Source organism: Carassius gibelio, chromosome A22 (assembly GCF_023724105.1).
Source record: "Carassius gibelio isolate Cgi1373 ecotype wild population from Czech Republic chromosome A22, carGib1.2-hapl.c, whole genome shotgun sequence".
Lineage (NCBI taxonomy): Eukaryota > Metazoa > Chordata > Actinopteri > Cypriniformes > Cyprinidae > Carassius > Carassius gibelio.
Genome location: NC_068392.1, coordinates 16785358 through 16808808, shown reverse-complemented (window position 1 = coordinate 16808808; position 23451 = coordinate 16785358). Strand labels below are relative to the sequence as shown.

At 38.0% G+C, this 23451-nt stretch overlaps 3 protein-coding genes across 10 annotated transcripts in view; all 3 read right to left on the bottom strand.

Annotated features, from left to right (window-relative positions):
* Positions 1–9056: 9056 nt before the first annotated feature.
* On the bottom strand, positions 9057–12982 carry LOC127943255 (putative RNA-binding protein 15B). Its single transcript, XM_052539580.1, has one exon. It carries the CDS (start codon positions 12740–12742, stop codon positions 10316–10318), a length of 2427 nt encoding a protein of 808 aa, XP_052395540.1. The 5' UTR covers positions 12743–12982; the 3' UTR covers positions 9057–10315.
* Positions 12983–13920: 938 nt separating this feature from the next.
* LOC127942404 (mesencephalic astrocyte-derived neurotrophic factor) lies at positions 13921–16325 on the bottom strand. Its single transcript, XM_052538099.1, has 4 exons — positions 16109–16325; positions 15382–15509; positions 14843–14984; positions 13921–14536 (listed from the first exon to the last, which is right to left on the bottom strand). The coding sequence occupies exons 1-4, from the start codon at positions 16194–16196 to the stop codon at positions 14352–14354; spliced, it is 543 nt and encodes a 180-aa protein (XP_052394059.1). The 5' UTR covers positions 16197–16325; the 3' UTR covers positions 13921–14351.
* A 1817-nt stretch (positions 16326–18142) lies between these two features.
* Positions 18143–23451, bottom strand: part of LOC127943262 (dedicator of cytokinesis protein 3) — a 165251-nt gene continuing 159942 nt past the window's right edge. For 7 of the 8 annotated variants that reach the window (XM_052539586.1, XM_052539591.1, XM_052539587.1 and 4 more), the window contains one exon: positions 18143–22551. In XM_052539586.1, coding sequence (XP_052395546.1) covers positions 21967–22551 — 585 coding nt within the window. In that variant the 3' untranslated portion in view covers positions 18143–21966. The remainder of the gene's footprint in view (positions 22552–23451) is intronic. The other variant, XR_008149612.1, reaches the window with a different exon arrangement.

Sequence of the window (23451 nt, the reverse complement as noted above, 5' to 3'; positions counted from 1 at the left end):
TCCAGTCTCTTTTGTCGTTTCTCAGCTGCGTGAAATGAAACAACATTAACATTAATAGCTGCGTGTGTGATTTCTGGGATAGTGACAATGGCTTACAATACAGTCTGTTTTTGTCTTTTTTCTTCAAAAAATTGGAACTTTAGACTTGAAAAGAGTTTGAACTTAACACCTCAAATAAACCAGCAATTGACACTAAGCCATAAGGTACAATGTGTGTTTTAACTATGGTAAAATCAGCATACTTTACGACATCCATTTTCTTCAAAATCAAATTTCTGAGTTGAAGGTTGCCAAAATTGGATCCCAAGCAAAAGATACTGTGAATGACATAATTGAATCAGACTTCAGAAATTAATTGCTTAGAAAGTATTAAAACAGTATATGTTAAGTCGTTATGAAATAGAAATGGACCCGATGTATTTTCAAAATGCATCTTACAGGAAACGATTTTATGCAGGTTTAGTAAAAAAAAAAAAAATTATTTGACCTTAAAAAAATTCCCTAAAATTTAAATCACAATGTCATGACTTGATCTTCCAGAGAGACAACAGATTTCTCTCTGATGAATGCCATACTTCTCCAATCATTTTGTCCGCTTAAACCGTACCCCTTTCTTAAAACTAACTGTAAGCTCAAATTTAGATCACATTCAGCCAACAGACAGAACGAAGTCTATCCATCAAAAAAAAATATTTTTTTTTTTTCTTTTTCCGGACATTTTCATAATTTACATCATAATATGTTGCTGTATGTCACACTGTTGCATTGCAACTTATTTGCAAAATATAAAGATATATACAAAAAAGTAGTAGTTTGAGGAATGCATCATGAAAGTACGACACAGCAAAGTTCTGTTGTTCTTCATTATGAATTTGATTATTAAACATTTTTGAGATAGTTCACCCATAAATTATAATTTCATCATTTACTCACCCTCACATTGTTCCAAGCCTTTATTAATTTTTATTTTCTGTTGAACATGATCAATATTTTGAAGAATGTTGGTAAACAAACTGTTTTTGGTAGCCATTGACGTCCATTGTATTTTTTTTTCTCCACATCAAGGAAATCAATGTCTACCAGCAGATGTTTGGTTTCCAAGATTCTTTAAAATATCTTTTTAATGTTCAACAGAACAGAACTATTCCTTTAACAGCCGTTGAAATTACACTAAATGGTTCGCTAGATGCGTCTACCATCTCTAAACTCACGCTACATCCGTCATGAAAGGTTAATATGCTTACGTTAGAAATCAAATCTTCAAATAAGCTTTTCTCTGCATTCGTTATGAAGTATTAATGCCAACACACAGTCATTAGAGGATTTGCCTGTTCTGTCAACATCAACGTTAATTTTTTACAAGGTTTGCATCCTCTCAAAAGCTAATTAAAAAGCCATCGCGCAGTGGGCCGTTAAAATAAGCAATCTAAAATAAGACATCCCACTTTGTTTGAGCAAGTCTCTGTTGTGTCACTCAGTGCAGACGGTGTATTTTCATTTCTGAGGAAAAGCCCCTTGAGACTAGTACAGCTGAATCTCAATAGAGATAGCCAAAATTCATGTGTATAATAAACATACTGCGCTATAATAACATGCTGACACATCAGCCGCCCTTTCTATCTTACTATCCCAGCACAACCTGGGCTGAGAGTGCCGCCCGTGGCGGTTTGCCATCACACCACCAAATGCAACGACGCCAGAGATGAAAGCAGTCTATGAATAAAGCTTACACCTCGCCGCAGCTGCTCAAACACAAACAAATTCTTGCGGGCGGGGTGTTCTGTCCCGAACGGGTGGGGTGTGTGTAATGACAGCCTAAACACAGTCTACATCTCTCACAAAGGAGCTCGCCAATGCCCACACGCGACAATCTGTGACATCTTGCGCAAAAAACAACAACAACAACAAATCATGCCAGGTTTGGTGTCCTCCATTGATGTTGAATGTCCACGACCTGAGACGGATACTTTTACAAGAGTAATTATGCAAAAAATACTTTGTACACCCAGTGAGTGGAATAACAATTGCAATTTACCAAGTTGAAGACAATCTGGTGACAAAGCAGTTGGAAACGGAGGCTGTTAATTATATGGTGATGGCCATTTGACTGTGGTGGGAGCTGAACACCAGTGGGCTTGGCATGCGGATAAAAGCACATGCTCCGTGCCATGTACTTGGGGTAAAAACAAAACCTCAAATTCAGAGGAAACTGAAATTCATCTCGGCACATTAAATGGAAACTAGAGTGTATTTTAGCCTGAAGCTGTTCATAATTATTTAGGGCCACTGTGACCTTCCCCAGAGGCAATACAAAAGCCTGTACAATATTTTGAACGTAATAAGAAAAATGGAGAGGGAGAAAAATGCAAGTTCTTCTATTATTAACATAGCAAACAAAACTTCCAGTTTCCATCACGAAAACATTCTTGAGATGATGGATTATTTCCCCTTTACACCTGGATTTGCCCTTGGCAGTGTTGTTATAGTATTAATATTATAGTATTTTGAATTAGGTTTTGTTTTTATATTATCATTTTACACTATATATAGTGTAAAATGATAATATAAAAACAAAACCTAATTCAAAATACTATATTAGTATATATAATGACCGCTCCCCTCATCTTACATTGGTCGGGCAAACCAACAGCCCCGCCCATATTGTAATTAATATTCATGAGCCAAACAGAACCTCACAGTTCATGTAATGTACAGCCAACGAAAAAAAAAAAAACTTACTGTGGAATGATGTAAACGAGAAGATTAATCTTCTACAAAAAGATGCATATTCACAATGGTCACAATGTTTGAGGCCTAACTATTAAAGGTTTATGACAAAAACAACTAGACGTTAACTGGTTATACTGACATCCTTGATGAACTTGCAAACTGTTACAACGAATCTGTTACTGTGATATACTTCATGTCCGTCACATTAGAGTGACCTTTAGGCTTCAGTATTACACACAGCCATTCATTTGTCCAAGACCAGGTCAAGAGGCATCATGGGATACATAATTGCAAGTCATTTTCATTATGGACATGGTCTGGTTCATCACAAAATTAAAGGTTTGCTTAATAGCCTACATTTCTCCAAGATAAAAAAAATTATAATAATAAAAGTTGATGATCGAAGGCAATGAAGTGTATTAGTAATTTATTTTCTGGTGACCTGTTAATGGGTTGAGTTTATTTTCGCAGTGTGGTGATGTGAGCACACACTTCAAATCTTGAGTAAAGAGGAAAGTGGGATTTATATGGCAAACCAATTATTTAATACGTTGTGACTTTCGTTTTCAGTGTTTGCAATCATTATTAATATGTTTGAGAGGTAAACGTTCTTTAAATAAACAAAGTGAATTTCTTATGAAAGATTGCTCTTTCCTGTCAAGGCTTCATCTATATTCAGCCCGTACTTCCTGTTCCAACAGGAAATACTGTGCATGGACTATATAATGTTCAAGTGAATGCAGTTTAAACTGACTTTTGTCCCTCCCAACGATTATTTGGATCGATACAGCTTCACAAACGGCGCATGGGTTGGTTTTTAGTCCCTGTAATTATGCGTCTATGAGACTGAGTTACACCGGCGTATCTGAAACTTACACAGCAATCCTACAATCAGCCACAATGAGGGTTTTCAGCACAGGCAATCTAATGCCAGAGGTCTGCGTGTTAAGTGATTAAACATTTGTCTCATGAGAGATTCACGACGGTCCGTTGAGCACACAGCCCATTCATCAAGCCATTCATACACACATCATGTACAAACTGCCTCCCCATTCACTATATGCAAAACAAACTGTGAAAGGCACAACTGAATGTCCTGCTTCTCAACACAACCCTTCTGAAGGACTAAAGCTTTCTTGTGGAGGCTGAATGACATTTCTGTGTGCCTCTGCTCATCTTCTCCCTCCCTGAAATAGTGATCCTCAATCCAATAGCATCAAACTCGTCACCTCGTATCAAAGGCCTCTGAAGTTTCCGCTGGCGGCGTCCCAGAGGGCCGCGCGTGCCCTGATGGTCCAGGAGGACAATCAGAAAACAGGATCAATCAGGGGCTGAAACAGGAGGAGATGAAGCAGCTGGACCCCCGTCACCATCTGTCAGCCTGGAGCCGCTCATCTGGAGGAGAATAACAGCAGAGAACAACACTTAAAAAACAAGTACAGCTGTGCTGGTATCTGTGCACATTTAATGATGGGTAGCAATGAGGGTTAAAAATTCATTTCAGGTAATTGTTGTTTACTTGCATAATAAAACCTAAATTATTTAGCAACAGTGTTGTTTAAAACTATATATTACTTTGCACACTAATTTGGAATAATTACGTTTTTTTAATGTTTTTTTAAAGAAGTCTCTTCTGCTCACCAAGGCTGCTTTCAAAATACAAGAAACAGTAACACTGTAAAATATATACAATTGAAAATAACGGTTTTCTATTGTAATATTTCAAAATTTAATTTATTCCTGAGATGCATTACTTCAGTCTTTAGTGTCACATGATCCTTCAGAAATAAATGCATGCATACATACATACATAAATATCTAATAAAATGTTGCTTTTTTAATTTTTATTGTTTGAGCAGCAAATCAGCATAATAAAATGATTTCTGAAGGATCGTGTGACGCTGAAGGCAGGAGTAATTTACACTTTAACATATATTCAAATAGAAAACACATTTTAAATTGTTTTTTTCTTAAAAAAAAAAAAAATCTTAATTTTTCCACATTTTTGATTGGTTGCAAATAATCGTAATCATAAAACAACTTCATTGATTCGTCATTTCATAATTGCCGTTAATAACTGCTTTATAGGCTGCCTTTGCTTGTCAATGGAAGCTGCTGTATCATAAGCTCAAACAGCTCCCCTCTGATGTTCTCCCTGCTGGAAACCATGCTCTTCATTAACATTTATTACTAATTAGAGATGGGATACTTGCACTTCCCCTAAGGCAACCTAAAATAATAAATAAATAAATGTTAGACTGTTGTACAAAAATAATAATAAACTAAATTTCAATTGCTTAATGAGTTTTCTTAAATTTGAAGTACTCACCTGAAGCATTTGAGTGAACAGCACAAAACCTGTGGCACATTTCATCCCGCCAAATTCTTATAAATAAAACACATATTTTACTTTCAAATATTCTGATTTATACATTTAACACTACCTTTATATTGTACATTAAAAGAAAATAAAAAAAAAATAATCATTACCATAATAGGGAAAGTATATATATAAACAATAGAGCAAATAAATACATATCAAATGACTAGTATCTTGATCTAAAGAGAACTGCCATTGAGAAAAATAGAAATAAAAAAAATTATGGAAGCTATTTTCATGAAAATTATGATTAAAACAATTTAACGCCATCTAAAAGTTTGGGGTCAGTACAATTTTTGTAAATTAATACTTTTACTCCTGGAGGATGCGTTCATTTAATCAAAAGTTACAATAACATTTAAGTTACAAAATGTTTCTAATAAGCATCCAAAAAAAAAAAAAATGAAGTAAAAATATGAAGCAGTCAAACTGTTTTCAACATAAATTCTAATTCTAATAATAATAATTGTTTCTTGTGCGTAAGATCAGCACATTATAATGATTTCTCATTGTAATATTCTTAAGATTCTTAAGGATTATGTGGCACTTTTAAGACTGGATTAATGATGCTGAAAATTCAGCTTTGATTACAGGAACAAATTATATTCTACGATATATTCCCATAAGAATCAGTCCTTTTAAATTGTAATAACATTTCTCAATAGTACTGTTTTAACTGTATTTTTTTTCATCAAATAAAAGCAGCCTTGGTGAACATAAGACACTTCTTTTAAAGTTTCACTGACCCAAACGTTTGAACAGTAGTATGTATATTATTACAGTGTGCAACATGTTCTCAATACGTTTTGAGAGATTCATCCATCCCCAATAAGAGCGAACAATGTTTGGGCAGCACTGTGCCTGCTTCATTCTTTAAAAATACACCCGCTATCTCATCGGGATAAAACAGCTGACAACTGTTCCTGCGAGATTCCTGCCCGTCTCTACCTTAACCGAGGTGGATTTGGGAGACAGGGCCATGAGCTCCTGACAGCGCTGAGCAGCTCTCTTTGTAGTCTTGTAACAATGCCTAAAGCGATACGGAAGGCATGTCACAAACATATACATGTGACGCCAAAAACCACACGGCCACCTGCCGCTTACTGACATCATCCACCAGGCTTGTCGGGTCTCTGCTGATGTTGTGGTCGCACCATATCCTGCCAGCTTTACTAGGTCTCCACTGGTGCACATCTGAGGCTTTATAGGAGATCATTTGGATCTTGTGATTCTGGAAGGGTAATAAACAAAAGCGTGAGCCCATACGTCCATTTCAGTCATAAATATAAAAAAAGAGACATGCATAATTGTAATTCCATAGAGGTTTAAGCTGGACTAATGGATTGCAGGCTCTACGTGTCACTAATGGCTGAACTCTCGTTCATATGTGTTCTTACCAGAGGTCCATAAAGATGAAGAAAACGACGACAGATGCAGTCGACTCCTTCAGGCCGGCTGAGAGGCATGAGGGGCCATGTTTCATTGATTTTCCTCACTTTAATGGATTTCATTGGGCCTTCTCATGATTCCACATTAATATTTAATTACTTTTGTCTTCCATTTCCTGCGCTATACCAGCGGCAGGCTAGCTTACAGTGAAGTGCTTTGGGTCGATGGACTGCTAGCAGGAACCGGCCAAATCCCTGAAACACTCGACCCTCGTCTACACCCCAGGGACCAAACGCATGATTCAAAACAACAAAAAGGGCAAAAAAAGATTTGGGTGAAGACATTAGCCAACAGCGTATTAAAACAACCCTGAACAGCAATGGGATTCACGTGCCCATTCTTGTGAATATATAACCTTGTGTGCTACATCCTTCCTGTGAATATTTGGAAATCATACCAAGCAAGGTTACTTTGTTGGTTTGAATTGGCTTTCCTGTCAAACGATTCCTGCTACCTGAAACTGTGTGGCCTTTTTAGAAAGGAAAATCAGCAACGCAGTTGTGTTTATTATAGGTTGAGGTGAATTGTGGACGGTAATGTATTTGAGTGCCATAGTGCAAACTAAAGCGATCAGACATATACAGGTCAGATGAGCTGCTGGCTCAGCACACCATGCAAAGATGCTTTTCTTAAAAATCCTTTCAAGTGCTGCTTCAAAGGATGCATCAATGTCAGTAAAGAAAAAAAAAAGCCATCGATTGCAAATAGCAAAATGTTGAAAATCTAAATGCCTTAAAAAAATTAAGAGCTTTAACCTGTTAACTGTCACTCACATTTTTGAACATAGACTTGAAATTGCATGATCCAAACCTACATTTGTATAATTAAAGACTGAAAACATTTTGTAACATGATATGTATGTACCATATTCATGGCAATGTAGTGTTTGATTTTTATAATGGGTTTCAAAGGATGAATTTTGAGATTTTAAGTTTTCAAGTGATATATCATTTCTGATGATTTCTAAAGTGTGACAAAGAAGACTTTATTTTGACAAAGGTCAGAACTTTTATTATGATGTAGGTTTTTGAGATGCACTCTTGCCATTAATTAATCTAATACTTTTCCTACATTATAAATAAATAATAAAAAGATATCTATTTAGGAGTCTTAAACCTTTCCAATGATATATAGTCTGTTGTTTGGAAGTAAATGTAGGCGTCCCACCGAGGGGACGGGTGACAGTTAATAGGTAAAAAAAAAAAAAAAATAAGGTTAAAATACATCTTTTGCATGTTTAATCTGAATAAGTGAAAAATTTGAATTACAGAAGAAATATCCATAAAACATTTAAACTAAGTTTTCATTAACATCCATAATTCACCTTTAACCGGTAATATGTCATATAAAAAACAAAGACTAAATTTGTAAGATTTTGGACATAACCATTAAAATACATATAATGTATTAAAATTATTATCATATAAGCAAGTTAATGTGGCTATGTAAATTGGTAGTGAAATCTGTGTAATATTTAAATGCAGATTACCTCACTGTCCCACTTATTAAATATTTGATAAATTCAGATGCATTGTAAATTTAAAATACATTTGTTAGGTTTACGTGACACCCTATTTGCCTCAATAGACTGATTATATCATTAAGTCATAATTATACTTCAAGCCAAAATCGTAACATAGCTATTAAGAGTCAAATATAAATAGACTCCGGTCAGCACATATTAACTCCAAGTACACTTACATCGCAGTTCTCCAACAGCAGATATCAGCGGACCGATCGAATCACACTAGCTGTTGACAAGTGCAAACACAAAAACCTGTACAAATGGCCAATTTCAAAAGAATTGGCCATCACCTTGAAAGCAGGCGGTCCGGTCATTTAAGTAACTCTTAAGCCTCTCTGCACAGATAGATGGTCAGCAGGAAACAGATCTGACAGACAGGACTGCCGCTTAGATGCTCTCATTCTGACATTGAGAAGTGCGCTAATTAAGTGTTAGTCTGAAGTACAATGCATTATAAATAATTAACAAGCTTCTGAAAACAATAAGGCTGGTTAATCTTCCAGCATCATGTAGATCAATATATTAAACAGCATAAACACCACATGCAAACTACCTCATTTGCATACTAGCATAGGGTGAATCTAAATGAAGATTGCCTTCAAGTCGGTTAAATGCAGCAACAATGTCTCAGCAAGCGTTTAATATGCACTGCACTGACTGTTTTCCCTCAAGCAACTTCCCACTTGCACAGCAGGAACCCGCTGGTTTCATATGTTGAGTTAAGGTTGTTTTTCTAGGACCACACTGCTATCTAGTGGTTATTCTAAGCTACTTCACAGTCAAGCCCCATTTGAACTCTGGAATCTTTTTTTTTGTTTTACTGATGGATGTGGTTGCCTGGTTACTACTTTAACCTTCAACTTATTAAATGGAGAGAACTGAACTGGAAAGGTAACTATGGAGAAAGGCAGAAAGAAATGGCATTGATTTGAACACTGAATGCAGCTTTGCAAATAATCATGGAGGTATGGATTAAAATCAAGCACAAGAAATGTTTACTTTTTTATACGCCATACATGTTTCGCATACAGACAAGAAAAAAAAATACTTCTAGTAGAAAGTATTACCAAAAAAAAGTGTAAAATAACAACATGATTAAAAAATAAACAATGGAAAATTACTGTTCAGTGCAAAGGGTTGTATGTAGTGTTGGCGAGTGGACATTCAAATCTCATCAAGTACAATCTGAAAATAACACTTGTTTCAGGTACAAACGTTATTATGAGTTTAAACCCACTGGACATTTTTGAAAACCTTTAGAATAGCACTTGTTTAAAATGTTTTGGCTCAGTGGGTTACAATGACTTAGCAAATAGTCATTCCAGTGGAGGACAGTCGAAAAACAGCTAAGACTTAAAACTGCTGTACAAACAAACAGTCACACAAGTTTAACAATAGTGTTCGTAGCGTTTACAAACATTAGTGTGTCTGGATCGGTACAGTACTCGTTTAGTAAGTTAGGTATGGTCACATGACCTTTCTGTTAGTGCTGCAGGTGTATATTTAGAACAGTATACAATAAAAATGCAGTGGCTTCAAAGACTAACTTAATTTTTTCTAGCTTACCTGATGCGTTACATGATTAGAGAGGTAGATGCCGTCTGTCATGACACCAACGCCTTACCTGAACTATCTGAACATCCTGCCATGTCAAGTACTGTATTATTTCTGAAAAACAAAAATCATCTAGGTTTTGTAAAACGGACAGCAGATGTAATATGGGAGGGAAGAACTGTTACTGAATGAAAAAAGCCACTAACATGTTATCATACAAGAATCCCAGACCAACTGACCTTAAAGATGAAACGAGTGTAAAAACAGTTTTAGAGTAAATTGAATGTGACGGTTCAACGATGAATGGATTTGTGAACAATCCACACACATTTGAGTTTTAAAAATGAGACTTAGTACATTTTAGTCCATTATAGCGAACCACTGGAAGGAGACGTCAAATTGCTTGTGCATGCATTAATATAAAACATTTTAAATAGAATAAAATTGAATATTTGTAAGACTTCTGAAAGAAATGTAAACCCCTTGGTGGAAAACTTATTGGCAGGTTTATAAAAAAAACTTTTCTGGGGATGCTGTTCAGTTGCCAAAACGTTTTAAGGAAACACTGATCAAGTGGACTGTTTGAGAGTATTAAAGTAAAAAGGTACATCTAATCCTAAAATCATGAAAGGCATAAAATCTGTGTGGAACGTTCTAGAGTAGAGTTAACTGAAGTGTTAAGGTGAGTCTCTAACAACCACAAAGACCAGGTGGTCCTCCTCAAGTTTCCCAATAGTCTTCAGAGCAGTCTGGAGATACTGCTGTGAGAAGTCACATGGAGGGAAGGCGTACAACATGCCCCCCATCTCTCGCTCTTTGGGGCCGCCGAGGGGCAAGCCGATGACCCCTGCTGCCTGTTTGTTCCTGAGGTATGTCACCAGGTTGCGGAGAAGGCGCTGTTGAAGGCCCGATTCTGGAGGAGGGGCATCTCGGTCCATGGGGCCCTGGACGGCGAGGAGGACAGCGTAGCCATCCGGGCTGCCTAGCTTGATGCGTCGCGTCACTTCATCTAGTTTGGGCTGATCCAACCTCAGCCGCTGAGCGATTTTAAGCTGCGTGATTTTGGAACCGCCTGCTTGGTTGTCTTTCATGAGGGCATGGAGAAAGTTCACGCCCCCCTCGAGCATGTGCATGTTTGTGGGGAAGCAGCTGTTTTTAAGAACGAGGGAACCGTGCCACACGCGACTCAACGTCTGGGCGTATTCGGAGAGCGTGCTGGGCTTTTTGGAGTCCGTTTTGGACTGCGAGTCAGGGTCGCTCTCTATTTTGCGGTGATTGCGCTCACGCTCGTCCTTTCTTGGATGTAAAGGTTCGTCCTGCGCAGGACGTTCGTCGCTGGAGTGTGTGCTGATGTCAGGGGTGTGATCAAGAGGTTCTGAGGTGGAGTCCGGGAGACGGCCGCGGCCCCTGTCCGGACTGTCTTCAGGAGTAGACGGTGCCCCAGCTTTGAGCTTTGACCTCCCGCGTTCCTCTGCCGGACGGTCGATGGGACTGAGGCTCCTTCGCTTGCGCCGCTCCTCACAGTTTTTCCCGCGTTCTAGCTCTCGCTCCTTTACCCAGCGCTCCCTGCTGCGGCTACGACTGCGCTGCCTGACCCGCCCAAATGCTTCCGGGTTTGCTCGCCGCTCAATTCCTTTCGGCGGACTCCAGTCCCGGTCTGAAAGGCGCTCTCTTTCTCGCTCTGCGAACAGGGGGTGTGACGGCGACCGAGCCCTTGCTCTCAGTTCTCTCTCTAGGCTGTGGTGGCGTCCGTAACCATCAGCTAAAAGTTCGTAATGTGGAGGCGGGAGCAAAGGCGGCTGGTATTGTTGCGGGTACGCCCTCGTCTCCTCAGCTTTAGCAAAATCCACACGCAGCCGACGATTCGGACCGCCCAGAGGGAAGCCACGCATTTGTGCACAAGCAGCCTGCGCTGCATCCAGACTCTCGTAATGAATGTAAGCAAAATTATCTCCCTTCACGTAGTCTATAGTGCGAATACTCCCAAAGCGATCAAACTCGCGGGCTAAAGCAGCCAGCGAGGTGTTCGGCCCAAGTCCACCCACCCAGAGCCGAGTCGTCGGATTGGCCTTCCCGTATCCGATCTTAATCGGGTTGCCGTTAATCATACGTCCCTGCATGGCCAATTTGGCCCGGTGAGCCATATCCAAGTTTTGAAATTTAAGAAAAGCATACGCACCCCCTTGCCCACGGGCGGGCCGCTTGATAACAACTTCTTCAATAATTCCATACTTGTCAAATCCTGTTCGTAGTTCCACCTCAGAAATATTATGATCCAAGTTGCCGATGAACAAGTTCCTTGTGGCTCTCTGATCGTCCTCTGGTTTTAACTCCTCCTCAGGAAGCTGATACGCATACACACGGCTTCTCTCCTCCAAAGCACTGTAATAGTCCAAAACACGGTCCCTGCTGAGTCCCATACCATCAACATAATGCCTGGGTCGTATATCTCGAAGGGCACTACTCCCAGCCCCCGGTGAAAGTGACCGCTGCCTGTAAGTGTATGCAGCACTGTGCAGAGACACATAACTCACATCTGGAGGCGTGACACTGCGACGCCGCATGTACATGGGTTCAACTTTAAGTGGACGATCATAAAGCACCAATCTGGTTTTTGCATGACGAGCTTCCCGCGCGTTTTCCGTGTGTCTGAAGTTGACGTAAGCGACACGCCCCAGTTCAGGCGTGTGAGACAGCTTGACGCTCACATCCCCGAACTTTTTAAACTCATGGAACAGCCCGTCCTCTACGTGTTCATCAGAAAGCTGCGATCCAAGGTTGCTGATAAGTAGTGTCTTGTATTCTAGTCGAGCACCCACCGTTTCCGCGGATGGGGTCTTACCTTTAGGCAGGACTGAGGTGGTTCGGAGAGGGGCACGACCCAGCAGACCCAGTTCATGATGCGCGCGGTGATGTAGACTCTCTCTCTCCTCACGGACCCGCGGTTTTTCCCGCTCTCGGCTGCGGCTTCGTTTGTGGTAGGTTCGGCTCTCGGCGAGCAGAAGCGCGAGCGGCGGGTTCGGTTCGCGCTCTCGGTCCCGCTCGCGGACGCGTTTGGCGAGCGTTCTGGACGGACTCGCGTCGCGCTCGGCCTGCCGCTTCATTTTACAGTGATGCTCCCGCTGCAAAAATATAAAATCAGCTCCGAGGTGAGATCTTACGGCTCCGAGAGATTTTGCACATCCGTGAGGAGAGTCCTAACTAACGTTTCCACGGGAAAACGTTCGCCTGAATGTTGAATTTCACAGATAAAAATAAAAAGACAAACATTAGCGTCCCATCAGCTGCATCTATTCCGCCATCTTGGACAAAAGGAATGTGCGCGCTCCGCGAGTGGGAGGAGACTCTGCTGACGTCAGAACGCATCGCATGACGCTATTATAGTTGTGGAAAATAATTTTTATTTTATATATAATATATATTTTTTTTTAATATAATATAAAGTATTGTTGTACAGTTTAAGCGTGCAAAACAAAATAGCAACAACAACAAAACAAACGGAACAAAACAATAACTAGGGGGAAAGGTGCTATATAATATTAGGGCAGTTACATCAATTTGAAAAGCTTACATCAAAAAGCGTTTTTTAATTTTAAAAAAAAATATATTTTAAGATTAGTTTTATAAAAGATAATATGTTGGTTTCTTTTGAATTATTTTTGACTGATGAACATAAGACATTGCTAAAATAATTAACAGATGTTGTGTATTTTTTTTTTTTTTTTCTAAAAACAATGTAAAATATAATGAGGTCCTAAATTAAGCTTTGTGTAATGTTTTTGTTGTGTCTATTGAGAAAAAAAAAAAAAAAAAAAAAAGCTTTGTTTGGAATGGATTACTTTCGTATTGCATACTCTTCTTGGTTTAAATTATGTGAAATAATTAAATAATGTAAAAAACGTTTTATTATTATTATTTTTACAAATGTAGTAGGTTCTCTATGAATACAGAAAATGCACATATCATGCACAGTATACTGCATAAAACACAGCCAATACATATATGAACTATATAAAAAGAAATTATATATATATAAAACATGAATTTCATGACAATCCAAATTCTGTGCATGAACTTTAATGTACCGAAAGCTGTATACAAATACATGCAAATACTATAGCATTATATAACCATATCAATTCATTACTATGGTAAATAGGTATTTTGGTAGTCAAACAGATTCCAATTCCCTGAGGGAAAGTTTACAAAATGTGACCAAGATGATGGAGGAACAATGCAAAACACTAAACTAAAAATAATAAACTAAAAAGGACAAGACCGATTTCTTTTCGTCTTTTAATGAAAAAGCCAGTATAACAGTATTAAACATTTCACAGCAAAATCCTCTCAAACTGACCCACAACATTTTTGAAGAGGAGACTCCCGTTCATTATATTTCATATAATGTGTCAACTAAGAAAGTCTACACTCAGAAAAAAATAAAATAAAAATAGAAAATGTAAATCAAACTAGGCAAAGTGTGTCAAACATTATTTCCCATAACATCAGGAGGATTGTGTCGGATCTTAGTCTAGATAAACTATAAATTAAAGGTATTTAAGGAAGTGCGTTCGGTTTCTTGATGTTTACCCCTGGAGAACAAGGTAAAATGACAACACAATGCAAACCCCGTTGTTAGGTGGTCAGTCAGCCGCACAGCGCAAATCTTCCACCCTAAATGCTGCTGCCTTGGTCCCATGATTCCCTGCAAGTTTACAAATCTGTCCTTGCCTTGGCTGCATTAGGTGCGTACTTGGGCATCAGCTCGTTGATCTTGCGGATGAAGTCCGATTTCTCCGCGCATCCTTTGCAGGATTCGCCCCATTCCTCCAAAATCTTCTTCAGATCTTTCACTTTCAACTTCTTCAGGTCGACGGAGCTCAAGTCAACCTGTTTATCTAGAAGAAGAAGAAAAATGGCTTGCAGTTCTGCCACTCAATGAATTTAGATAATTAAAATTATAATATCTAAATAAATCACATGCAAATAAAAACTGCTTTAAAAAATTAAAATAGAGTGGATACAACTCAATATATCAATCGACCAGAGTGATTTATTAGTCATCTTAGATTGGGCAGGATGCCTAAACAAACAGAACAATGGATATGATACGTTCACACATTCATATTGGTCAAACACTAAACAGACACCATACATTAATCAGTGGACACTTCTTTTCTATGCAAACAAACTTCTCAACGTACCATACTTCAGTTCACAGATCTGGCTGTCCTTCTTTTTGAGCTTTTCACAAATCTTTTCCACTGGCACATGGTAGCTCATCGGTTTGGAAACTTCATTGATTATTTTTGTTGCTGCATCACTTGTTGCCCCTATATAATAACACTGCACATACAGAAAACATAGTAAAAGGAAGTATAAACAAGCTAAAAATATGCAAGGTAAAAAGAATAGTTCAGCCTCAGTCCATCCAAGATGTAGAGGAGTTGGTTTCTTCATCAGATTTGGAGAAATGTAGCATTACATCACTTGCTCAGCACTGATTCCTCTGCATTGAATGGGTGCCGTCAGAATGAGAGTCCAAACAGCTGATACAAACATCACTCGTTCTGACGGCACCCATTCACTGCAGAGCATCCATTGGTTATCAAGGGATGCAATGCTACATTTCTTCAAATCTGATGAAGAAACAAACTCATCTACATCTCGGATGGCCTGAATTTCTTTTATATTTGAGACGAGTGAATGGTTCCTTCAAATTGTCTTCACAAAAGAGACTTACAAATCGGTTTTCTTTTCCTTTGGCATCTTTGCAAGATTTTAGAAGAGCTTTTTCGATGGAGTCACTGTCGAACTTGATGTCATTGTCTTGTAGCGTCTGGTAAAACCGTTCCAGGAAACCCACACAGACTGCGATGCAAAAATCACATACACAGAACTTCCATTAAATAAAATCTGTCACATGAACGAAATGGATAGCACCAGTTGACTTTTAGCACCGTTTATTGACTACTTCATAAATAGAAGATTAAGAAATTATGAAAGCGTCATCTGAACTGGTGTGCCACATTGGATGTGATATGAAGTGCTTATTTACATAAGCTTCTGATAATAACTTGCATTATATAATCGACTGCTTATACAGTATATAAACTGATACTGACTGAAAACAACAGAAAGTAGTAGCAGATGACCTAAATTACAAAGTTACATAAATAAATGCTTTGTAAAACGCGTTGTAATACATTGCATTTACAATTGTGCATATGTTATATGTTATTACAATGTATTATAACTCACGTTTAGCCTAACAGCACCTTAAAACCTAAAATAATAATTATTGATGCAATAATTTAAGTAGATCAAGGTAACACATGATATATACTTAATAAAAACGTGTTAACTAAATATACAGCATAAACTTAAGAAGATGAATTTAAGGCAGATGCGGGATGCTCTTGACAGGAAATGCATGTCTTTTATACTATAAACATATGAAACACACTCACCTTCACACTCTCCATCCTTTAAAGCTTCAGTGCAGCTCGGCACTAGCGACAGGGCCAGTGCCACAGAAAGCCCACTCAAATATATCATCCTAAAACCAAACAAACGCGTTTAACTACTTAAATAGGCTATTAAAAGTGTTGAACTGGGTTTTGAACGAACATTAAAGATACCGGCTCGACAAACACGCAATGTACAGCGCTTCCGATTGAAAGGTCCCGCCCACTCTCACATTTGATTGGTTTTTCGGTCCACTCTTTGCTCGTCTATTGGCTGGCCCGTGACGTCGCAACACGCACTCTTTTCCGATTGGATGTGCGGCGTTTATCCAGGGAGTGAGTCCAGTTGGCGGCCTGTGATTGGTTATGAAGGCGAATACTCTTGGTGACGATTGGCTTGATGACGTGTCGGTTGCATCAGCGACATCTTTGTAGTTCTTTGCCATCTGTGGACGTTGTTGCATAACAAATCATTCCAGCGGGCAAAACGTGCTATTAATGTATATATTAGTAGGAAAGAAGACCATTTTGGCCAGACTTTACTGTGAGATTTCACTCACATTACAATTACTGTACTGTGAGGAGGCAATATTGTTATACTTTTTAATATAGCTCAATAGAACCACATTAGCCTTTATTCAAAAAATAGTTACTATAATGAATATCGATATTAAATGAAAAGTTAAACTGGGTTCTGATTACTGTTCACACCGAGAACAATAATGATACACTAAAAAATCCTGGGTTATTTTTTTTTAACCCAAATGCTGGGTTGAGCCTTTATGCTTTGCATAAAATTAACGATTTTATTCATGAATTTACAGAACACAAATATTCCCTCAGAGCTGTTTACTGTTTGTTATTGGGCAGGTTATAAAGGCAATCGCAGTATATTTCGGCTATGAGTGAAACGCATGGGGGCGGCCTCAGGTGTGAGCAGTTCCCCGCCGAACACGACTCCAGCTTGGGCTCGAGAACCAGCGCGGCGCAGTTAATAACAGAGACTGGATAATAACACGTAAATTACTTCTTTTTAACGTTTAATTTTTAGTTTTACTGTCTGTTAAACGAGTTTAAAAATTGACAATATGTATAGCCTATTAAAAACGATATAAACAATGCTGTAAATGATAATTAAAGGAAAATAAAGGAAGTTAACATGCAAACCAGTGGTTGTGTGGATTATTTTAGAAAAGGATTTAAATGAATCTGTAAACATTATTTAATGTATGAAGTAAAAAATAAGCTAGTAATATTGTAAAAAGTAATAAACTTTATCTGGGTTAAATCAACCCCTTATGCTGGGTTAAATCAACTAATTTGCTGGGCATCTGTGGGATGTGCTGAACAAACAAGTCTGATCCATGGAGGCCCCACCTCAGGACTGAGAGGATCTGCTGCTAAATTCTAATACAGCACACCTTCAAGAGTCTAGTGAAGTCCACATCTCGATGGGTCAGGACTGTTTTGGCTGCAAAAGGGGGACAAACATAATGTTAGGAAGGTGGTCATAATGTTTTGCCTGATCAGTGTACTATTCTGCTAGTCAGAAATGCAAGATATAAATGGAGAATTTATTTCCCAAGTCTGAATTGTGAGTGTCAGAATATATGCGATACAATGTTGCAATTACCTTTATTTATTATTATTTAAATTTTTGTTTATTAGATTTTTTTAATTGCATGGCAGAAGATAAAAATATATTTAGGTTAAACTCAGAATTGTCAGAATTGCATGATGTAAAGTCAGAATTGTAATAACTTTACATCAGTTTACAGACGATTCTCTGAGAAAAAAGCCAGTGAGACAAAAATGTCGTGAATTGTGATACAAAAAGTATACTTTTTTTTTTTTTTTTTTTAATTCAGTAGCAGAAACATGGTTCCACGGAATGGCCCTTTATGGGTATTTCATAAAAAATTTGTAAATATGTTGCATAAAAAAAAAAAAAAGTTTGTATCTGAAAAAAAAGAAATGCTGGTTGAATACTGAAAATTTACACTCTATTCCAAAGAAAGAAAGCAAGTCAAACATCAGTCGATAAAACTTGATCTTTAATAGTAGGCATTATTAATGAATTACACGTCACAGCGGTTAAGTGAGTAGGAAAAAAAAAAAAAAAGTGTGTATTTACATCTAAAATCCACACCACATTTATTCATGCTAGCACAATATATACAGAAAAAATACTTTGAGAATACTTGTACAAAGGTTTTTGTAGTTCTGCATGGTAAAACAAAAACGCTCTTTAGATTTCAATGCAAAATACACAAAATAACTGTAGTGATTAGGCCATTGAAAGATTTTTTTTTTTCTTTTCATGTTCGCAGTTTAGTTTTAAAAACACATTTACATCAGAAAGTACAAGGCAGACCATTAATCTCAGTCTATACATGATTTGTCCCTCTTGACCATATAAATACAAAGCTTTTGAAGGAGTATATACACGAAATAAAGCCAAACATGGTGTAATACGAACTGTAATGCAGACCAGTGTTTAGTACCCCTCTTTACTCTGTTTTTCCAAATGTACAGAGACAAAAAAAAGTTTCCCCTTTGCTCACTCATTTCATCTTAGATTACCAGCAATGTTCCTTTTACAGTAAATGATGATCAATCCTTTCAGCAAAATACAGGAAATCAAACCCAATACTTAATTTGCAATTCACACTTCTCGCTGTATACATGATCAGAAGTATTAATCTGGTATTGAATTATAGATGCTGATCAGGGCAACCTCGTCATGTAAAAAAAAAAAAAAATGTCACCCTCAGTCTGAAACTCTGAATCCAAAACTGTCAGTTTGCCTCCATGGAGTTATCAAACATGTAAAATATGTACACTTGTTCTGTACATGATTACTTGTGCCGAATGAGTACCTTTCATTAGATGAATTGTGATTATAATACGTTTGAACTTTTTTTTTTTTGTTTAGTTTTTTTTTTGCTTGGATATGCAAGCAAAATTGTGTTGGTGAATGATTACAAGACACACAGTATCCATCAGTCCGTATTTACATGCAAAATATTTAGAAAGCCGTTATTATAAATGCTCAAAACAATAAATATTAATGCTTTTTAGTTTATCAGTGCTTATTTTGAAAGAATGGGCCATCACTTATACACTTTCTTATAACACTCGATCTTTGCATAGATTACAGTTCCTTCCCTGATCACTGAATATTTAATGTGTAAAAAAATGGTTTATATTGTCTCAATTAACCTTAAAATATTTAGGTTAATATAAAAAATAATCAAGAATTCATCATTTAAACCATTTCTATGTCAGTGGAGACATAACACTCTTACTTCATCATTTTATAATTAAGTAAAAATTATATAATAATAATAATAAAAAAAATTATAATCTACAAATGCATCACCAGTTATCTAAGTTTTACTTCAGGAGGAAGTGCATACAAATTAATAGACTGAATAGAGATACAATTGCAGTTTATGTCTGACTATGAAAAAGACAGGAATATTATTAATGTAATGAATGAGAGATTCCCACATTTAAAGAAGGTCCTCTATCAAAACATTTGCACGTATTTGCTCTCTCTGACCATAAAAAGGCCTTTAGTGATGAACTATCAGTCATTGCTTTTAAGATAACATGCATTTCTCTCTGAACATATCCTGCCATGAACAGTACAGTCTTGATTTTACAAAAGCACACAAAATGCCGGCTTGCCTAAAACTTGCCTCTTGCTTTTAATATTCTTCAAGGATTGGGGTTGAAGTACATTTTATACTAAAAGCAGCCTTAAGTATATACTTTTGTGTTTCTATTCCAGAACATTTAACAAACAAAAAAAAAAGTACTTTTCAAACCCATAACATATTTCCTTAAGTGATATAAAATCAAATTAAACCACATCGTACATTTGAGTAGGGCTTATGAAATGAAACGGCACAATACCCATAAAAGTAATAATTAAAAAAAATCAGTTAATTTTAAATTATAATTCAATAAAATATATGCCTAACCAGGTAAAAAAAAATTAAATAAAAAAAGTCCAATGCAGTCTCAACCAATCACAATAAATCCCTTTTTTGGAGCAGGAATTTGGACCAGTGAGATTGCACTGTGGGCGGGTCTAGTCAGCATGACACAGACCGACTGACAAACTAAGATTAACATTAACAGTATATATTTTATACTTGTCGCTCTATTGGATGCATTTTCTTGCTTTCCTTTGGAAAATTTAATTAAAATTGGCTGGCAGATTTATGATTTATGATTTCTGCCAATCAATATGTAGTGTGTTGCTTAAAGCAGATATAATTAACATTTGCAGAAGACATTAAATGCTAGATAATAATGCTGTGGATGATGATGTGTAGATATACAGTACAAGCAATATCTCTTCCAGACCCTCCCTTCAAGTGATGTAGGGTAATATTATCTCCACCATTGAAGAGAACATGCACATTGTACATTAAAATCAGCTTTTTAAATAACACATACTTTCAAGTCGTCAGAAGTTAATATGGAAACACCATCAGATACCGAATTTGCATCTATCAAAAGCTGAAAGACTCACTCAACTCACAACATAAAACACACTCATGAATCTTGCCTCCTTTGCGCCTTTAAAAATGTGTGATATAATCTTTCATAGCAATATAGTATATGATATAATCTACGCTGTATTTATTCTAACTCTCTTTTTGTATTTTTTATACAATACAATTATATTAAACTCTTGGAATTTTATAACAGCTCTATCTAAAAATATACTTCTTTATGAAAACTGTCAACTTGGAGGAACAGAAATCAATTCCCAAAGGAACCTACTGAGACCAAAAGCCGCTTTACTGTGAGGAGAGATCTGTGAAATGGCTATGATTTAACAGCACTTTGGCTGTTGTGTTATTAGCGTTACAGTAGCGCTCAGAGTGGCTGATTTGCTTTCACAGCACGACAATATTGTGGGTGTAATGAGGCTTTACAAAGATTGTGAAAGCCTCTTACTGTCACATTAGTGCAGATTCTCTGTGAGAAGAAGCTTCCCACAACTGTGCAGGAGGTAACAGACGTTCTGTTAAATGTTTTTATGTCTGTAATGAAGTGTTAGCATGTTATATCAACTCCTGTGTTAATAATTGGATTGGGAAGTATCTTGTCAGAAGAAATGAAGAAATGCTTAGTCAATGATGATAGCTTTAAACGTCCTCAGAGATCACCTGAAATCCACACTTATGTGGGCTTCAAAAGTTAACTTTTTCAATTTTAGCCACTAAGGATCCACTTTTGACCACTTTCTACATTATCTTGTAAATAATTTAATAAAAATAGACAAAACTAATAAGGTTTGTGGTGCTCCGAGGTTAAGTGCTAAAGTGCAAACCCACCAGAACTGAATTACGTCTATTGGAAAGGTTTATCAACTCTTTTTTAAGGTGTATGATGTCAATCAAAGCTATTGTAATTATGACTATAAAGTGTTTACAAGCTGTAGACCTTGACAAGAGGTGTATCTATCTCTGAAGACATAAAACGTTCGGATCTAGTACACCTGAATCTGATCATGTGCTTCCTGTTTCATCTGAAATTCCTACCATATCTGCATTATCCAATCAATGTACTGATACTAATGAGGGGAAGTAGCTTGGGCTCTACAAGCAGTTTGAACTCCCAGATTCCTGGGTAACTCCCAATTGCTAGGCAAAAAACAAAAAGTCTCACTAGCACGTAGAAGCTCAGCAACATGTCAAGCACTTCTTGAGAGGTTTCAAAGACCTGCAATGGATACATGAGATGTAGAGTTTCAAACCCAGTCCTTTCTTGGGACTTTCCCAAAACCCAACCACCTATCACACCAAAACCAACAGTCCAAGGTGAACCTTGTTATTCATCTATTCTTCACTAATGCCATGTTCCCAGGCCACCTTGGCCTGCTCGTCCTTGTTAGTGAGCAGAGGCTGGGAGATCTTGCGGGGCACTGGCCTTGGAACCGGCCTCAGGTCCTCTTCAGGAATACACCCTTCCCTCAGGTAAGGTTTGGGAGGCAGAGCTGGTGCTGGCTCATGGTGGTGGTAGTGTGGGTGGGTTATGTGTATTGCATGTGGGTGGTGATGGCGGAGATGGAGGTGATGATGGTGGTGTCCGTCAGTGGGCATCCCTGGGGTTACGCCCAATGGGGCTGAGTGACTACGGCAAGGAGCGGGCTTGAGAGGGTCCAGAACTTCAGGCTCTGAGATGCTGTAGCGTACAGGGAAGTAGGGACTCTCGGCTTCCTCCGTGTCCGTGGTCCAGGCCTGGCTGCTCGGCATTGAGTCCAAGGTGTCAGCTCGAGCTGGAGGCTCAGAGGAGGACTGGGCAAAGTTGCTCTCACTCAAAGAGGAGACGCCACTGCTGGCGCTGCCAGACAAGGTGGAGTTACTGCCATCCAGGCCCGACTGTGGACTGGTGGGTGAGGCAGGTATAGGGTGCAGGGGTGACTGGTGAGGAAACGTAAACAAGGTGTTTATTTACAATATGTTGATAAAGACCTTATCTGTTGCAGTGTTAGAATGAAAGACCAGGGGGATGATATTAGGAAGACCTAAAAGCAAGGGTGCTCAAAAAAACTCTTTGAGAACTATCTTTATGCACACTTTAGTTCCACCCATGGTCAATCACAGTTGTTTATCTTTCCATGAACTTCCAGGAATAGTTCATCAAAAATGTTTAATTGATTCACTCAAGCTTAATATCATGAGGGTGAACTTGTCTACTAACTTGCATTAGAAATGAATAGTTCAGCCATGAATCTCTATTCGCATTCTAACTGGCTCTGTGCTATGCATGTCCTCATCTTAGCCCTCTGACTCCCCAGCACCACCTGCCTAAATCTGCTACAGGGGGATCTTCCTTTCTTGAGCAGCAACAGCATGTTTTCTTTTAATTTTATGATCCAAGTATTTAGCAGAAGCAAGTCTACTCGCTCTGCAGCAGCATCAGCATCAGCATAGCAGATCCAGTCCATCAATAAAAACCTACTGTATGCACATTCTGTTTACATTAATTAAGCTTTTACAGTTCATCCCAAAATCTATTAAAAATCATTTGATACTGTATATTAGAGTATACCAGTATGTTAGAGTACATCAGCAGTGAACATAGTAAGCAACACAGCCAAATAAACCCAAGGACCCTGTTTGGCTCCTTCCGGGAATATTTATCAAATTTGTATTTAAAAGTAGATTTCCAGTAGCAGGAATGAACACCTCTTTCTTAAAGCCACTATAACCCCTTTCACACTGCACGTCGGACCCGGCATATTGCCGGAACATTGCCGGGTCGCCTTCTGTGTGAAAGCAACCACGTCCTGGGATTGATTCCAGCATTGAACCCGGGTC

What these genes read in the sequence shown, in the direction of transcription:
- LOC127943255 (XM_052539580.1), bottom strand. Translation starts at nt 12,742, where the DNA reads ATGAAGCGGCAGGCCGAGCGCGACGCGAGTCCGTCCAGAACGCTCGCC.
- LOC127942404 (XM_052538099.1), bottom strand. Translation starts at nt 16,196, where the DNA reads ATGATATATTTGAGTGGGCTTTCTGTGGCACTGGCCCTGTCGCTAGTG. An exon ending in AAAGGATGGAGAGTGTGAAG is followed by an intron (nt 15,510 to 16,108) that starts GTGAGTGTGTTT and finishes TTTGCATCGCAG; the next exon opens with TCTGTGTGGGTTTCCTGGAA. An exon ending in GATCTGTGAACTGAAGTATG is followed by an intron (nt 14,537 to 14,842) that starts GTACGTTGAGAA and finishes TTCTTCTTCTAG; the next exon opens with ATAAACAGGTTGACTTGAGC.